Source organism: Anomalospiza imberbis, chromosome 1, assembly GCF_031753505.1.
Source record: "Anomalospiza imberbis isolate Cuckoo-Finch-1a 21T00152 chromosome 1, ASM3175350v1, whole genome shotgun sequence".
NCBI classification, from domain to species: domain Eukaryota; kingdom Metazoa; phylum Chordata; class Aves; order Passeriformes; family Viduidae; genus Anomalospiza; species Anomalospiza imberbis.
The window spans coordinates 47,125,238-47,140,455 of NC_089681.1; the positions used below are offsets into that span (position 1 = coordinate 47,125,238).

Sequence of the window (15,218 nt, forward strand, 5' to 3'; positions counted from 1 at the left end):
TCCGCCCGGGTGGGCGAGAGCGGCCCTTCCAGACTGCGCTGGCGCGGCTGCCTCGCCGCCCTCCTCCTGTTTCCATCCGCTGCTGCTCCGTGCTGCTGCCCACAGCGCCTGCCGGTCATCCGCGCTCCAGCCCGCGCCGCCATGGGGACCCCTCAAAGCAGCCCCGGGCGAAGCGGCCTCGGGTTCCTCGTCCTCCTGCTGCTTCTGTCGCCCGTGCGGGTGAGTCCGTGGGGTGGGGAATGCCGGGCCTCCCGGCGTGGTGGGAAGTAGAGGGAGCGGCGGGTGGGCAGCGGGATCCCGCGGGCGTTGTCTGGGGCAGGGGGAGCCGCGGTGTCCCCTGCGCATCCCGCGACCGGCGGCGGGGCTGGGTGAGGGCGGCGGTGTCCCGGGTTAGGCCCCTGGGCTCGGGGCGGCGCGAAGCTGAAGCGAAGTACCGGGGTGTGTCCCCTCCTCGTCCCCGGTGGGGCTCATCCCCCTTCTCCCGTGCCCATGGTCCCCGTCGGGACGGGGCTGTCAGCCAGTGGCGCACCAGGCCCGCCGGGAAGCACCCGCGAACTTCAGCCTCCGCCCAGTCCCCGTCCCCTGCGGTCGCACCCGGCAGCGGCAGCCCCCGGGATGCCGCGTTCCCGTGGCGTGCTCTGGTTATGCAATGCCCAGTGCATGTGAGTGGCCACGCAGTCACATGCTCGGCAGAGGCTTGCAGATGTCGTTGGTGTCTGGTTCGCTTTGCTTGGGGTGTAACTTAGGCTAGGTGACGGCTTCTTGGAAGTAACGATCTGTGCGGAGTGAGAGCTGCTGTTTTTTCATGTGCCAGTAGTAAGACTACGTATTTCCTTAAAATCGAGGACTAGAGTATGTTGGACTTCTTGGGAGCTTTATGAAAAAATATGATAAAGCATTCACTCCTCTCAGTCATGTTTTGTTATGCTGTAGTGCAAGCTAGGAGCGAGATACTCTACATTCCTCTGGAGAAACAAGGAGTGTCTTGTAAGCCTTAGTGGTTGGCTTTCTTTCCCTCTCTACCTACGTTAAAAACATACTTCTAGGTCAAGTTTCATGATTAGCTCTTATTAAACATAGCAGTTTGTCATCTTGTGTATGTACTGTTCTCATATCCTCTTCGAAAAAACTTTTTTAAGAGCTTGAACATAAAATGAGGAATTAATTCTTCTGTTACCACTGGAGAAGGTGATTGTTAGTAGTGACTTGTGATCTTCAGATGAGTAACTAATGGTACTTCACAGCTAACCAGTGCACCTTTATGTAATGTTTTTTGGAGGGAGATATCATCTTGGAGCAATGAGGTGTGTCCTAGTCTGGTAAAGAAATGACAGAATGCTTTTCTTTATCAGGAGGAGACTGACCTACAGGAACTCGAATCAAGTTCCCCAAATATTTAGGGGAATCCTTGCAGAGGCTTTGTGGTCCCTCAAAGTAAACATTGCAAAATTACTCTAATCATGCAGGTCTTAGTTGTGTACTGTAAGAAGGCAGAATGTGGTTTTATTAGGGATTTTTGCCATTAACTCTTATTTACAGCCTGACACTTCACAAAGAGGACTCTTGATATCTTTCAAAGAGAAACTGGTCCTTCAGTTAGACTGAGCCTATATAGTGTTAGATGCTTGCTGAAGAGAAGCATTGTAAAGGTAAACTGTTCTCTCTCTCAAGTGTACTGCTGGTGTAATGGTTTTGTGCTTTCAGTTGTGATGTTTGCAATCCAAAGTGCCATATGTCATGGTTTTTTTCTGTTTCAAAGCAGTCTGTGGACTGGAGTGGCACTTCAGCTCACAATCTTTCCACTACATATGCGTACACAATGGACTTGAAGTGTTCAGCCTGTATCTTTCACTCTGAATAGTACATGGTACAAGATTTTTGCCAGCTATCCATTACTATTTTATTTTCTTATGAATGTCCTAATGCACTAGATGGTATTTGTGTGCTTAATGGCCACTATTGCAATTGATCTTTGTGTAATTGTACTAAAACACAAGCTGTTAAATCACTGGCTAATCAAGCTTAGATACAGCAGCTAGGATCCCAAGCTATATTTGATTTTCTGAAATCCCATGGGAATGTGTTAATGACAAGTGCTGCTCATGCCAAGTGGCTGCAGTGTGGTGTTACCTTGTCGGGGATGGCAGTGTTGCTCCAGAACAAGACAGTAACCACTACATCTAAATGACTTCCTGGAAAATCAGGAGTGACTTGTTCAGCCTTTCTGGATGGAAGGTGAGGAAGCTGCCTTAGAAGGGGAGAGATGACTGAAGGGAGTGACTGGCAGAACTGAGTAGTACCTAGCTGGGCAGTAGCCAAAACAATCCAGGTGTTGTGCAGTATTATTAACCTGCGGGACATCAGAGCTGTTTTGGTGCAGATGGACTTAGTTGCAGACAGGTGCTACCTGGGGGCCCTGCACTTCCTGATCATGCATGCGTCCTTGCAGTAACATCAGCTTGTCCCCACAGGTACTGAATTATTACTGTTATTGCAGCTTTCTCTTCTTACTTGACTTTGACTTTACTGTGGCATCTGAAATGTACTTGGATGACTCCAAAACTGTGGCTTGCTTTGCCTGACCAGGAGTAGTAATGATTTTTCCATCTGAAAGGAAAGAGGCTGGTGAGCAAAGGAACAGGAGGAGCTTGACAGATAAAGCATGGCTCTGAACAAGTTACTGAAAGAGATAAAGAATAAGAACTAAACCTGTAAAGTTTCTTTTAGTCCATGCACCTCTTTTCCCCACAGGAAGAGTTGTGAGGTAATATGCAACTTCTGGGGCAGATCTCTGAGTTTGACCTGGTCACCTGTTCCATAAACCAGTCTTCACCCAAACACCACCCGTTTATTAAAGGTGTTATAGTGTTTCCTTAGAACTCTCAACCTAGTTGGCAATAGCAGATACTAAGGGGGTGCAGGGGAAGAGTGTGCTCTTTCCTGGATTGATCTTTTTGCCCTGCAAGATCCCAGATGCATCATCCTAGATGAAGGAAAGGGAAACAGCTGTATCTGATGCTCTTGCCTTTTCCATATATTAGTAATCCTAGTTTGAAGAATCAAACAGTGTTCACTTGTCATCTGGTATTTGTAAGACCACAAACAGTTGCTGTTTCTGTGTACAGCATCATCATTGTTCTTTGTCTCCTTAACAGCTATGTATTCATTGGTGGTGGTGAATGCTGCTGGAAGCATCAAAATTTATGGGTTTGTTTCAACCTGCAGTTGAAGAAACATGGGCTGAATTAAATGTGTTTATGATCTGTTGGAATACTAGTTCAATTACAAATGAATGATAATGCTTGGGAACCAGAAAACTCTTAACAGAACTTTTGTAGAATGCCCATACTCGCTCATGTGCAAGTTCTTTATAATGGCTCCTAGACCCTTGGCCTGAGGTGAAATTTCTCTTCAAGCAGGCTAAGCCTGCCAGAAACAAGAGTATGGTTTTCTGAACTCTGAGGGTTGGTGTTAGTGTACTGACAAGTGGTTTCTAAGATATGCTAGAGGCAGGAAGGAACAGCCTTTATCTAAGGTTATGTTGCTGTTGCTTTATGAAATACTTAGGAAAGTCCCATTTTAATATATGAAGTACTTAGTCATGTGATCTTAACAGGAAAACATACAGAAAAAAATCAAAACCATGAACTAGCCCTGTGTTACTTATGGAGTGTTTTAAGTATTTTGCCTTGTTTAGAAGGCAAATGGGTTCAGCATAGCATTTCGCTGTTACTTTTGGGGCTAGGCTTTCGCCCACTTAAGAAACTTAATACCCAGGTGAACAATTATCTGACCTAAAAGTCTGACTTGCAAACAGCAGCTTTGTTAACTATGACTTACTTAAAACCACACTTAGTCATCCCTATCTCACCCCACCCTCATAGGAGCATTCGTCTGAAAGAATGGAAAGAGCAAAGTGCTTGTCTTATTCTCTAACTTAATCTAGCTTTTACTAGAGGGTTTTCAGAGGGAAGAACTGTCAGCTCTATCTTATCTGTGGTAGTGGAGTAGTTACATAGTTACTTGTATCCCTGAATGCTGCCTCGGCCATGGGAGACCAGTCCTCTCCTGTATTTTGGGGCTGACTCAATGGTAAGCAGGCTATTAACTTGTTAATGTTCAAAAGCTGTGCAGTTCAATTTAGGCTATTGATGCATAATGATTTGGTGGCTTTTAGGCTTATTGACTTGGTTCGACCACTGTAAATCAAGCATCCCCAAAGCTTACTGGTTCAGGGAAAAAACTTAGGCTTTTATTAGTGAAATCCTGCTAGGTAATGGCATAAATGTAAATTCTTAAGCTGTTTCTGAAACTGCCTTCTTGGTGTTAATATTGAAACAGAGTATTCAGACTTGCAGTTCTAGGCCCAAGTGCACTTCTAATAGTTTAAAGCTGCTGATCTATTCAGCTTTTCTTAAACAGGCTGAAAGTTTCAGTGGCAAACGTTTTTTTTCCATTGTATGTTTTATTGCTGTGGAACTTCAGGAATGTGATTTGAAATTCTTTATCCAAATTCAAATGTAAACTAATACTAGGCTGAACTTTGTCTTGCTTTATTTTTCTTTTGTGTTTAGCTGGATACCTTTTGGTACATTACTAAGTGTCATGTGCAAGTAAGTTGTTTTATGTTCTGTCCTGAAAATGATGACAAAGCCTTGTAGGTAAATTTATAAACATAAGACAGATTGTATTTTGTTTTGTATCCATGTAGCTCTAACCAAGGAATCGCTGCCTTGAAACGCAGATAATGTTTTTTAAACAATTGAACTATCAGTCAGACTGACATAGTAGCTGAAATTTACTCAAGCTTTTCTATGCAAGAGGTGCCCTGATAAGTTTTTTGTAACTGTTAACTGCATTACCAGTTTTCCCACACATTCCACTCTGGAAAAAACTAAGTCTTTCTCTAAAGAGTGGGTTGATGAATTTATGTGTTTTAAAAATAAGACGTGTTAGATAACAAGATGTAATGAAGCACAGAAAGTGTTTTATAGAAAGGATGATTACAAACCATTCTAGACTAAATACAGAAACCAGCCTGATACTGAAGAAATAACTAATCCTTTTCTCACAGGCATTGCAAAGTAGCACCAAATTCCTTGCCATTTTGCAAGAGTTGTAGTGAATCTGTGCTTCCTCTTGACGAGACAATTAATTTCTGATGCTGGTATAAACAGCAGAACTATTTTCACTGCTAGTAGATTGTTTGCTGTTAAAACTGGGGCATATAGGTATGAGGAAGCAGAGTTGAAGATGATGACTTCTACATTTACATCAAATTAGTATTAGCTTCTTAGATTACCTTGATGCATGAACAAATTTACAATGTGGTTTTGAGAAATAGCCCACAAGTTATGGAAGTTTGACTTTTTGGGTTATGCTGGTGTTAAACATTCAGTGTTTGTAAGTGCAATCTTAAGGGATATTATCCAGCTTGTATCATAGAACATGGTAATACTTAACAGCTGGTTTTGGGTTTAACTAGAAGATGTACTAGACTAGACAAATTAAATGGTGATCTAGATGAGTGGCACTGAAACTGACTTTTAGACCTGGCTTGCAGGGAGTAACTTTGAATTGGCCTACGTTGCCCTGGTTAGGGGAAGGAGGAAACAAGTCTTGGGTTGAGTGAATTAATGATGGTTATTGTCCCTGATAAGCAACCAGCTACTGATGTACTTTTTGAAGAATTGTCAGTGTTGTTCAGCACAAAAATGGATGTTATGGAGGCACTGTGTTTCTGGGTAGCTCTCTGGTTGGTAAAAAATACGTGGTCAAGCACAAAGCACAGCAGTCTGCCCTTGCAGCAACAGCATATGGTGTCTCTAAAATGCTAAGTCAAGGTTGTTCAGGAGATCAAAATAGGTCAGTTATCTCAAACTGTACTAAGCAAACTCCTGATCAGAGATGGCAGAAGTGTAGCAAAATGTTTGTGCAGTCTGCTTGCAGCCCAGGTGGCAGGAAAACTTTGGAGCTATATTAAAGCTTTTGCTGTAAATAACTTGTTATTGCATTAAATGTTTTAATTTTCAGAATAAATATTTTGGCTTAGAATCTCAGATGTTTCATTGTCAGTACCACTGAACAAAAATAAAAGGCCTTCAAGGTGCCACTGCCTTTTTTCAATTTCTTTTATGCCCATTTCTGGATTTTCATTAGTCCCTTAAATTAAAACATCTTTAAAATTAGGCTTTTTTCTTAGCACTGTAATCCCATTTAAACGTTCCATGCTTAGGCTTGAAAGTGGTGATGGAGGGCACCCTTTGAGTTTGTCACAATATATGTATGGCAAATACAGAGGTATGAAGTTCTGTTTCCGAATCCTCTCTGTGCTGCTATTTCCTCAATCTGTCACTGTAATAAGTTTTCAGGAGGGATTGGAAGGTGTCAGTAGGAAGTGAAATTGCACATAAGCAATGAGTTTATCTCCATGTGCACTGACTCGTGCTCTAATGTGACAGTTTAACCCACCAATTCTTTTGTTGTCTTGCATGAACAAATTATTTTCTAAATCACCTTGTACTTGAAGATGTTTTTCAGGTATTGATATAGGTTCTCCTGTAGTATATACAGGTTCTTCTATAGTATATAAGATTTAGGTTCTTCTTATACTTGTTCTTAACTATAGGCAGTGCACCTCCTGTTTCTGTAATGATCAAGGGAAGGTGGGGAGCTAAGCTGAAGATCACTGGTGATGTGCGCACCATGTCAAAAACACCTGCTTTTGTTAATGGGTGCTTTATGTAGTACACACTGATATTTTAATTAGCAGGAAGTAATCTAATCTGGACTGCAAGTGGCTTTTGGAGTAGTAGGACATAAATTCTACAACAGCTGAGATATTTGGCAACTATTCCTTGCAGTTAATGACTTATTTTGTTGATTAGGTACTTCCACAAATGTGTGTCTGGTATGGAGAATGTGGAGTTGCTTCTGGAGACAAGAGGTACAACTGTGCTTATGATGGGCCACCAATAGCACTACCAGAAGATGGCTATGACTTAATGCAGGTGAGCGTCTCTTGGAGGTTTGCTGCTAAAAAAATAATTCTCCAACAGCAGAATTCTGTATTGGGTTCTTTTGGACCTGTGCTATGACCTCTCATCCTAACCTGATGAGAAAGTAGACAAATTGTCTCTGATTTCTCAGGTCCAGCTGGGTTAAGGTAATTTACCTCAGTTTCTTTTCAGAGGTAGGAGAAGTCTCCAAAATGTGTTTAGAGGCTGTCACGGACAAAACCTTAAATCTTAAATACAGGGTTTGTTCACTTCCTTGCATATTTTCCTCACTGGTTTGACTACTCTTTACTCAAATTGCTTTTTTGAAGACTCTCCCAGCATATGTGTTCCACAGTTATGCCCTTCTGATCTCTAAAGGACAAGACTAAACTATTTTCTTTTAGATGATCATTCCTGATAAAGGAAGGTGCTAACTGATACTTGCTCAAATGGAGCAAATTTGGACAAAATTAGCTGTGCCTAGTGTGAGACTGTATTTCCTTACTTGGGCTTCAGCTGCCAAAGTGAATGAAACCACAGTCAAAATAGAATTTATATATTTCATGCACAACACAGCATATTGCCAGATTTGCCTTCTGGCATCTGTTAGTTCAAAGCTTTAAAGAGTTAAATAACTACAGAGTTAAACAATGGTTAGACTGGTGACAGGAATGACTTCATTAAATATGTAGGTGAGCTAACTGCTGTTGTGTATTGTTTCTGAATACTTAATGTACAGTTCTTGTATCTTGCTATCAGTTATACTAGTGTTAATTGCATTTGTCTCTTCTACACACTGAGCATGAAGCAGCTCTTCCAGGTAATCAGTGGTTTTATGGTTAGTGGCTTACCTTCTGAGACTTTAAAATCTGATACTATCCAGAAGGAGTACTAGAGGATAAGCTGCAGGAATACTTTCAACTTGGATAAACATGTGTTGTCCTCTTTCCTATAGGCTCTCAAATGCCATTATCATTCTATATATAGACTCTGGTGGCTAAAGTTCATCTGAAGGAGTTCTTAAAAGGAAGTGCTGCCTTGAATAAAAGAAGTGAAAAAAGTGATTCTTCTCTCTACTCTCTAAACAAAAATCTTGTTTGCTGGACTGCTTTTCTCCTATGTGTCTCCCACAGCAACAGCTACTGTGTTCTGAAATATGCTGACACAGAGCCCATGATTTTAATGAGTTCTGAAGTCTTAAACATGCTTTTTCTTCCTTTCCTCTTGATCTCAATGTTATTTGTTTTTTGGTTTTTTTTTTTTAGGAACTCTGTCCAGGTTTATTCTTTGGCAATGTTAGCACTTGCTGTGATGTTCATCAGCTTCAGACTTTGAAAAATAACTTGCAGCTGCCTCTGCAGTTTCTCTCCAGGTATGCTAACAAATGGCAAAGCAACTAATTTTGTAACAGAATAACAAAGCAGTTGTTTTCAAGTAGACTGTAGAAAAAGTGGTAATTTCATTTAAAGGATTATTGGAGCAAGCTTCTGGAGTGACTTTCTCATCCACAGCAGCAGGCTGTAATGTAATGAAACAACTACAAGTCTGGATTGACTTAGCTGGTAGAATAAACTTTCCCTTAGCTCGTCTCAAGCTACTTTATCTAATGAAACTTTCAGAAGAGGATGACCAAGTAGCATTTGGTCTTGTTCTAACTAAGACTTGAAGAAGTCTAAGAAGTCTTTCTACTATCAACAGTTAAGTTTTTCTTCAAATTCTAGTAAAATTGTTTGAATCTGCTATTTGAGGCAGGCAATTTTATTAGTGATTTATGGTGCTTAAAATTGTTCATCTGTAGCATCAACAGCAATTGCCATATTGCTGATTAAAGTCTTGCAGAATTTAAATATTTTGTTCTGTTGCTCTGAGCAGAATGTTTATATTTGCAAGGCATATCTGACTTGACCTACCTAGCACCTTTACCTCTTAATCTAATTGCTGTTCATTGGCTTTCCTATCAATTGGCTTTCCTTCCAGATGTCCATCGTGTTTTTACAACTTGATAAACCTCTTCTGTGAACTGACTTGTAGTCCAAATCAGTCTGACTTTTTGAATGTTACAAGCACCATACCTTACTATGATCCCATTTTAAAAGAGAACAAAAGTAGCATTACAGAGCTGCAGTACTTCATTGGAGATCAATTTGCAAATGGTGAGTAAACAGTTTGTTAATTTACCTTGGTTTTTGTCCAGGTAACAAGACCAGTGCTTTTTCAGAAAGAATTTGGAGGGGGGAACATCTCTTTGACTGTATTTTTGAAGTTTGAGTTATCACATAGGTAACAGTAGGTCCCCCTTAAAACTCATGGAACACTTAACTTCTGCCTGGGCAGGGGACATTACACTGACACTGTTAAAAGCTTTAAAGGTTCAGCTGAGGATGAACATCTATAAAAACGGTTAATAGTTGATAACCCTGATGACTGTAACTTCAGAAAAAAAAGTTATTGCCAAGAATTGAATGTCCAAAGTCTACCTGATACTAAAACAGTCTGGCAAGCATGATAGTAAAGTTTGTACACAGTGTACTACGATGGTTCACTAAGAGGTACTCAGTCTTGAAATGGACTGTCTAGTCCTTTGTCAAAATCAGATATTTTTAGAGAACAATACATTGGGGTTGTATTTTGATTTTGTAGCAAGCTTAAGTCATTAATTCAGTCTTTTTATGCTTTTTGCAGTGAACTTTAATAAAATTGAGACACTTGAAAGTCATATACGGCCTACAAGTTGAAAGTACCATAAATGCTTTTCATAGCTTTCCCTGAAAATAATATTAGGTAATGTTTCCTGTCAAGCAGAAAAGTAGGTTCTAGCATAATGCAGATTTGAGTGGCTTTCTCAGAGCAAGGTAGCTGTAACAAAGCATTGCAACCTTGAATAATATAAATACAAGGGAAAGCATTAGTTCACTATCTAAGATGTTTCTACTTGAAAACTGTAAGTATGTTCCTGGAACTTGGGGAGTCTGTAATATTGGAAATACTTGGAATGCTTACTGAAATTATAACATTGGTTTAATGACTCTTCCCAGCAATGTACAATGCCTGCAAAGATGTAGAGGCTCCATCGAGCAATGTTAAAGCACTGGGGTTGCTGTGTGGGAAGGATGTCAAGGACTGCAATGCAACCAACTGGATTGAGTACATGTTTAGTAAAGACAATGGACAAACTCCTTTCAGCATAATTCCAATCTTTTCAGGTAAGAAACTGAGTAGTCCTTGCCTTTGAAACTCCTGTCAAAGGCTGGGTGCTATGGCTAGAGCGTTGATTTTTAAACAGCGGCCCAGCAATGAAAGTCTGCAGTCAGAGGCTTTCAAAGCAATGTGAGATTAACTTACTTTTTTTTTTTTTTTTAAATTTCTGCTTGGGCTTTTTTCTATACAGCTTGTTACTGTAGAAATCTCTGGAACTCTATTATAGACTGAACCTAGGTAACTGGCTAGTTGTGTTCCTTGGGAAATGGGCAGTACCCTCATCCCTGAGGATTTCATTAACAGAAAATTATTGTTATGCAATTCACAATATGAATAGATAAGAGGGATGACAAATCATTGCTGAGATGATAGAAGTATGTGCTTGTTATTTTTACAGACTGAAGTGTTTCTATGTAGACATGACCAGTCATTTAATTATTAGACAACTGTAAATAGTTGGTACCTGCTGTGGAAAAGGCAGTGGATTCTTCATGTGTAGGACCAAGAAATGCTGCTCTACACAGGGGCTGTGGGCTTTCATATAAAGGGTTAACTCACATAACTGGGACAGTCTGAATTTTTCCTGGTAGTAAACTGTCTCTGCAACTTGTGATTTGTCATAGATGTTCCTGTCCATGGAATGAACCCTATGAATAACGCTACCAAAGGCTGTAATGAGTCCATGGATGATTCAACAGGACCATGCAGCTGTCAGGACTGTTCAATTGTCTGTGGTCCAAAACCTCAACCCCCTCCATTGCCTCCTCCTTGGCTATTGTTTGGTTTGGATGCTGTGTATGTCATCATGTGGATCTCATACATGGGATTTCTACTCATATTTTTTGCACTAGTTTTTGGAGTCTGGTGTTACAGGTAAAGCATTCAAAATGCTGAGCTCTGCAAGTCACTTGTTTATCCCTGATAACTTCTTTGCCCTGATCAGATACTTATGTCTTTGACTACTTCAGCCAGCCAAAAGTCACGTTCTGTAGCAGATACCACATATACTTACAAAAAATGTTCTAACAGCTAAAATCACCTGGTAGAAAGTGATTGCAGAAGTTGGTTTAGTTAATGCACACATGTCATAGCATTCCTAGCTACAGAATCCCATACAATATTCTTCAACTTTCATAACTCAGTATGCAGAAGTCTGGGAAAACACACATTCGTAACAAAACAGTCACTGCCCTATTGTAAATCAAGTAATGAATACTTTTTTCTAGTCTCCTATTTTGAAAAATACTAAATGAAAGCTGAGCTTTCAGTAATTATAGCATATCACCCTTGATCACGTGCTGGAGCACCTCTCCTATGAAGACAAGCTGAGAGAGTTAGGGCTGTTCAGCTTGGAGAAAAGGCTCTAGGGATTCCTTACAGCACCTTCCAGTACCTAAAGTGGGGCTGCAAGAGAGCTGGAGAGGGACTTCTTACAAGGGCATGTAGTGACAGGACAAGGGGCAATGGTCTTAAGCTGAGGGAGAATAGATGTGGGTTAGATCCTAAAAACAAATTCTGTACCATAAGAGTATTGAATCAATGGAAGAGGTTGCCCAGAGAGGTTGTGCACTCACTGTTTCTGGAAGTGTTCAAGGCCAGACTCGATGGGGCTCTAAGTAAAGTGATCTAGTGAAGGTGTCCCTGTTCATGGCAGGGGAGTTGGAATTAGATGATCTTTAAAGTTTGCTTCCAACCTAAACCACTCTGATTCTATGGTTGTTCAGTTATAACCAGTAAACTGAAATTGCTCTATAGTAAGAATTGAGTCTGCTTGGAAAAGGATAGTGGGTATGACAATTTGATATGTTCAGCTGCCTTACCTTGGTGGGTATCATGAAATGGTGTGTTTGAGATGCCTGGTTAATATTTCTAATGTAAAAATCTCCTGCAGATAACAAGTTAGGATCAATTTAAAGAAATTCCCTGTGTTGTTAATGCTAGTAATCTTCTAAATGTGCATTAAAAATCTGTGCTTGATGTAAGCTGAAAAAGTTTGTTAAGATAGCTGACATGGCGTTCCAAAAGATCACAAAGCCGGAGACTGTTGTACAAACAGTACAGATGCCTTTTGGGACAAGCAGGATAACACAGCTTCTTGCCTTGCAGGAGGCGGCACTTTGTCTCGGACTACACCCCAATTGACAGCAATGTAGCCTTTTCCGTGAATTCCCGCCGTGACAATGGTATGTCTTGGATAACAGTAATAGATTTGTTACAAACTCAAGTGTATCCGTTTCCTATGGATGGGCTCTGCAGTTTTAGCTTTGTTAGGCTAAAAGTGCATTCTGAGAGGGCCTTCAGCCTTTTGACCAGCATCTCTCTTCTTTTAGAGTAGTACTTAGCCCTATTTTGCTGGATGCTGAAAGCCCTGGGTACACCCATCATTGATCTAGCTAAGCTCCAAGGAAGTTGTGGAGAGTTTTGTTGTAGGAGTGTAGAGAGGACAATGTGATGCTAAAATCAGTTTGATCATGTTTTGACTCATCCATATATCCATTTAAAGCATACTAGGAAAGAACTGTACTATAACTTGTGTACCAGCTGAGGTAGCTTGTTTTATTGCTTATATATATTTTAGCTTTATTTGCTACACCTGCTGCTGTCAAACCCAACCTTACATTAAAAGGGGCAACACCGGTACGAGCTGATTTCTGCCCCTTGGCCTCAGTCAGGGATTGGTCCCAGGATCTGACTGTCAGTGAAGACATAGCTTCTGGTGCTTCCTACAAACAGAATAAAATTTCATCTTTCTTGGCGTGAACTCCAAGAAAATGCTACTTAACTGACTTCTCGAATATTTACTGTTTTCTTGCAGGAAACATTACCTGTGTTGAAAGGCTTGGTGAAAGGTTTGAGAATGGCCTGAGGATGACATTTACATCGTGGGGGGCTTTCTGTGTCAGAAATCCACGTCCTGTTATCCTCTTCTCTGTGGTCTTCATTGCAATGTGCTGCTCAGGCTTTGTATATATTAAAGCAACTACAAATCCTGTCGATCTCTGGTCAGCCCCAAGCAGCCAAGCCCGCAAGGAGAAGGAGTACTTTGACACACACTTTGGACCTTTCTTCCGTACTGAACAAGTTATTATTCAAGCACCAAAGAGCCGCCCAGACACCTACTCACCTTACCCATCTGGAGAAGATGTACCTTTTGGGCCTCCCCTTACCAAAGATATTCTTCATCAGGTAATTGGGACTTTCCAAGAGCAAAGACCTAAGCATACTTAACAGGTATAACCACATGGAGTTGGCTTGCACGTGCAATGTTATGTATCCATCAAAACAGTCACTGGATATTCATATTAAAAATCATAGCCTTACTATAAAAGCTTTTTGCTGAAAACCTTTATGTTAGACACTTGCAAGCTAAGTCTCCGTTCATAGTATGAACACAGAAATAATGTTTTTGTAATGTGCTTCTATCGACGTGCGCCTCTGTCTCTGGAAACTTGCATGCACTTAAGTCCTGTCTTGCAAGGGAAGTGCTTTCTTGTGCTGCTCTTAAACTATGGTTTGTTCTTTTAAAGGTACTGGATTTGCAGGATGCTATTGTCAACATAACTGCTTCTTATGACAATGAGACTGTAATGCTGAAGGACATTTGCCTGGCTCCTCTTGCTCCCTACAACAACAACTGCACTATCTTGAGCGTACTGAACTACTTTCAGAACAGCCATTCTGTTCTGGATCACAATGTTGGGGATGAGTTCTTTGTCTATGCTGATTACCACACTCACTTCTTATACTGTGTTCGGTGAGCAGTACAATTGCATGTTTTTTAATCAAGTTACCAGTTCAGCTTGGTTTGGTGTGGGGACTGACTCTGGTTTATCTTAAACATGTTTTCAATGTTTCTGAAGAATTCTGGACAGAAGACCAGTTTCTAAGCTTTCTCTTTAGTTTATAGTTCAGTTGGTTAGAAGGTACTCCTTGTCTTAAAGGCTATAAGACAGACACCTTTAAAGCGGTATTTAAATTCAAAGCAAATGTAGCACCAGGGCAGTGTACTACTAGCAGTCTTGTCTTGTTTGTCTTGATTTTCAGTTATAAAAAAACCAGCTTTTTACTGTTTTGTGCTGTGCCTCAGCTGTCAAGCAGAAGCTAACAATTATTGCTGGTGATCTCTTTAGGGCTCCAGCATCATTAAATGACACAAGCTTGCTTCACGATCCCTGCTTAGGAACATTTGGTGGACCTGTATTTCCGTGGCTGGTGTTGGGAGGATATGATGGTGAGTGGCAAAACAATATTGCAGTATAAGTCTGAGAGTACATACTTGTGTGCTGTTCTTTGTGCTAAAGGTGCGTTCTTGTTAACACAGCTATTTAAATGCAGTCCAGAGAAACTGGAGTTTGTTAACTTTCAGTAAGTAAGGGTGTTTTAAGTAAGTTTTCAGTAGACCAGTGCTGGGATTGGAGGCAGACTACTCTAGAAGTGCAAAATGCAAGCAATCTGTAATTAGAACATACTTGTCAACAGGACAAATGTTTGGTCTGCTTTGGGCCTGGTAAAAGATAAAGACATGAAGTAGCTCAGGTTGACATGCTGGGACATATGTGTATTTTGCTTTGACTTAGAATATTTTGTCACTGATCTGACAGAGTAGTTAAGAATAGATTAAAGTGTCCACAAAGGAAATTCTTCCATAATTACTCTTAAGCCAGGATTTTGTTCAAGCAATTTATCTAATTAAAGTTGTGTTTAATATATCTAAAATAGTATTTAAAGGCAAGCAGTTCTTTAATAAACTGTAGGGGATTTGCATTTGCTTTGAGTAAAATCTAAGTATGCAAGAGGTACGGTGTTTAGGAAGTCACCTTTCTCATTAGATGGAAAATCATATTCAGTGGTTATATAGTAGCTTTTTGTCTAACTGCGCAACAATGTAACATTGTGGTGTCATGAGCATGTTAAACAATGAATAATTACTCTGGAATACAATTTGTAGTGCTTATCAGCTTTAGGTTCTTATTTCAGTATTTCAGCTTATTTGAGAACTCAGTGGTGTTCAGTGGAGTTGTA

General features: G+C 40.6%; 1 protein-coding gene across 1 annotated transcript in view; it reads left to right on the forward strand.

Moving 5' to 3' along the window:
* Nucleotides 1-15,218, forward strand: part of NPC1 (NPC intracellular cholesterol transporter 1) — a 26,980-nt gene continuing 11,762 nt past the window's right edge. The window contains exons 1-10 of the mRNA XM_068190700.1: nt 1-219; nt 6,888-7,010; nt 8,264-8,370; nt 8,976-9,151; nt 10,034-10,201; nt 10,820-11,069; nt 12,303-12,379; nt 13,012-13,382; nt 13,724-13,950; nt 14,327-14,427. Of these exons, the coding sequence (XP_068046801.1) occupies nt 142-219; nt 6,888-7,010; nt 8,264-8,370; nt 8,976-9,151; nt 10,034-10,201; nt 10,820-11,069; nt 12,303-12,379; nt 13,012-13,382; nt 13,724-13,950; nt 14,327-14,427 (1,678 nt within the window). The 5' untranslated portion in view covers nt 1-141. The remainder of the gene's footprint in view (nt 220-6,887; nt 7,011-8,263; nt 8,371-8,975; nt 9,152-10,033; nt 10,202-10,819; nt 11,070-12,302; nt 12,380-13,011; nt 13,383-13,723; nt 13,951-14,326; nt 14,428-15,218) is intronic.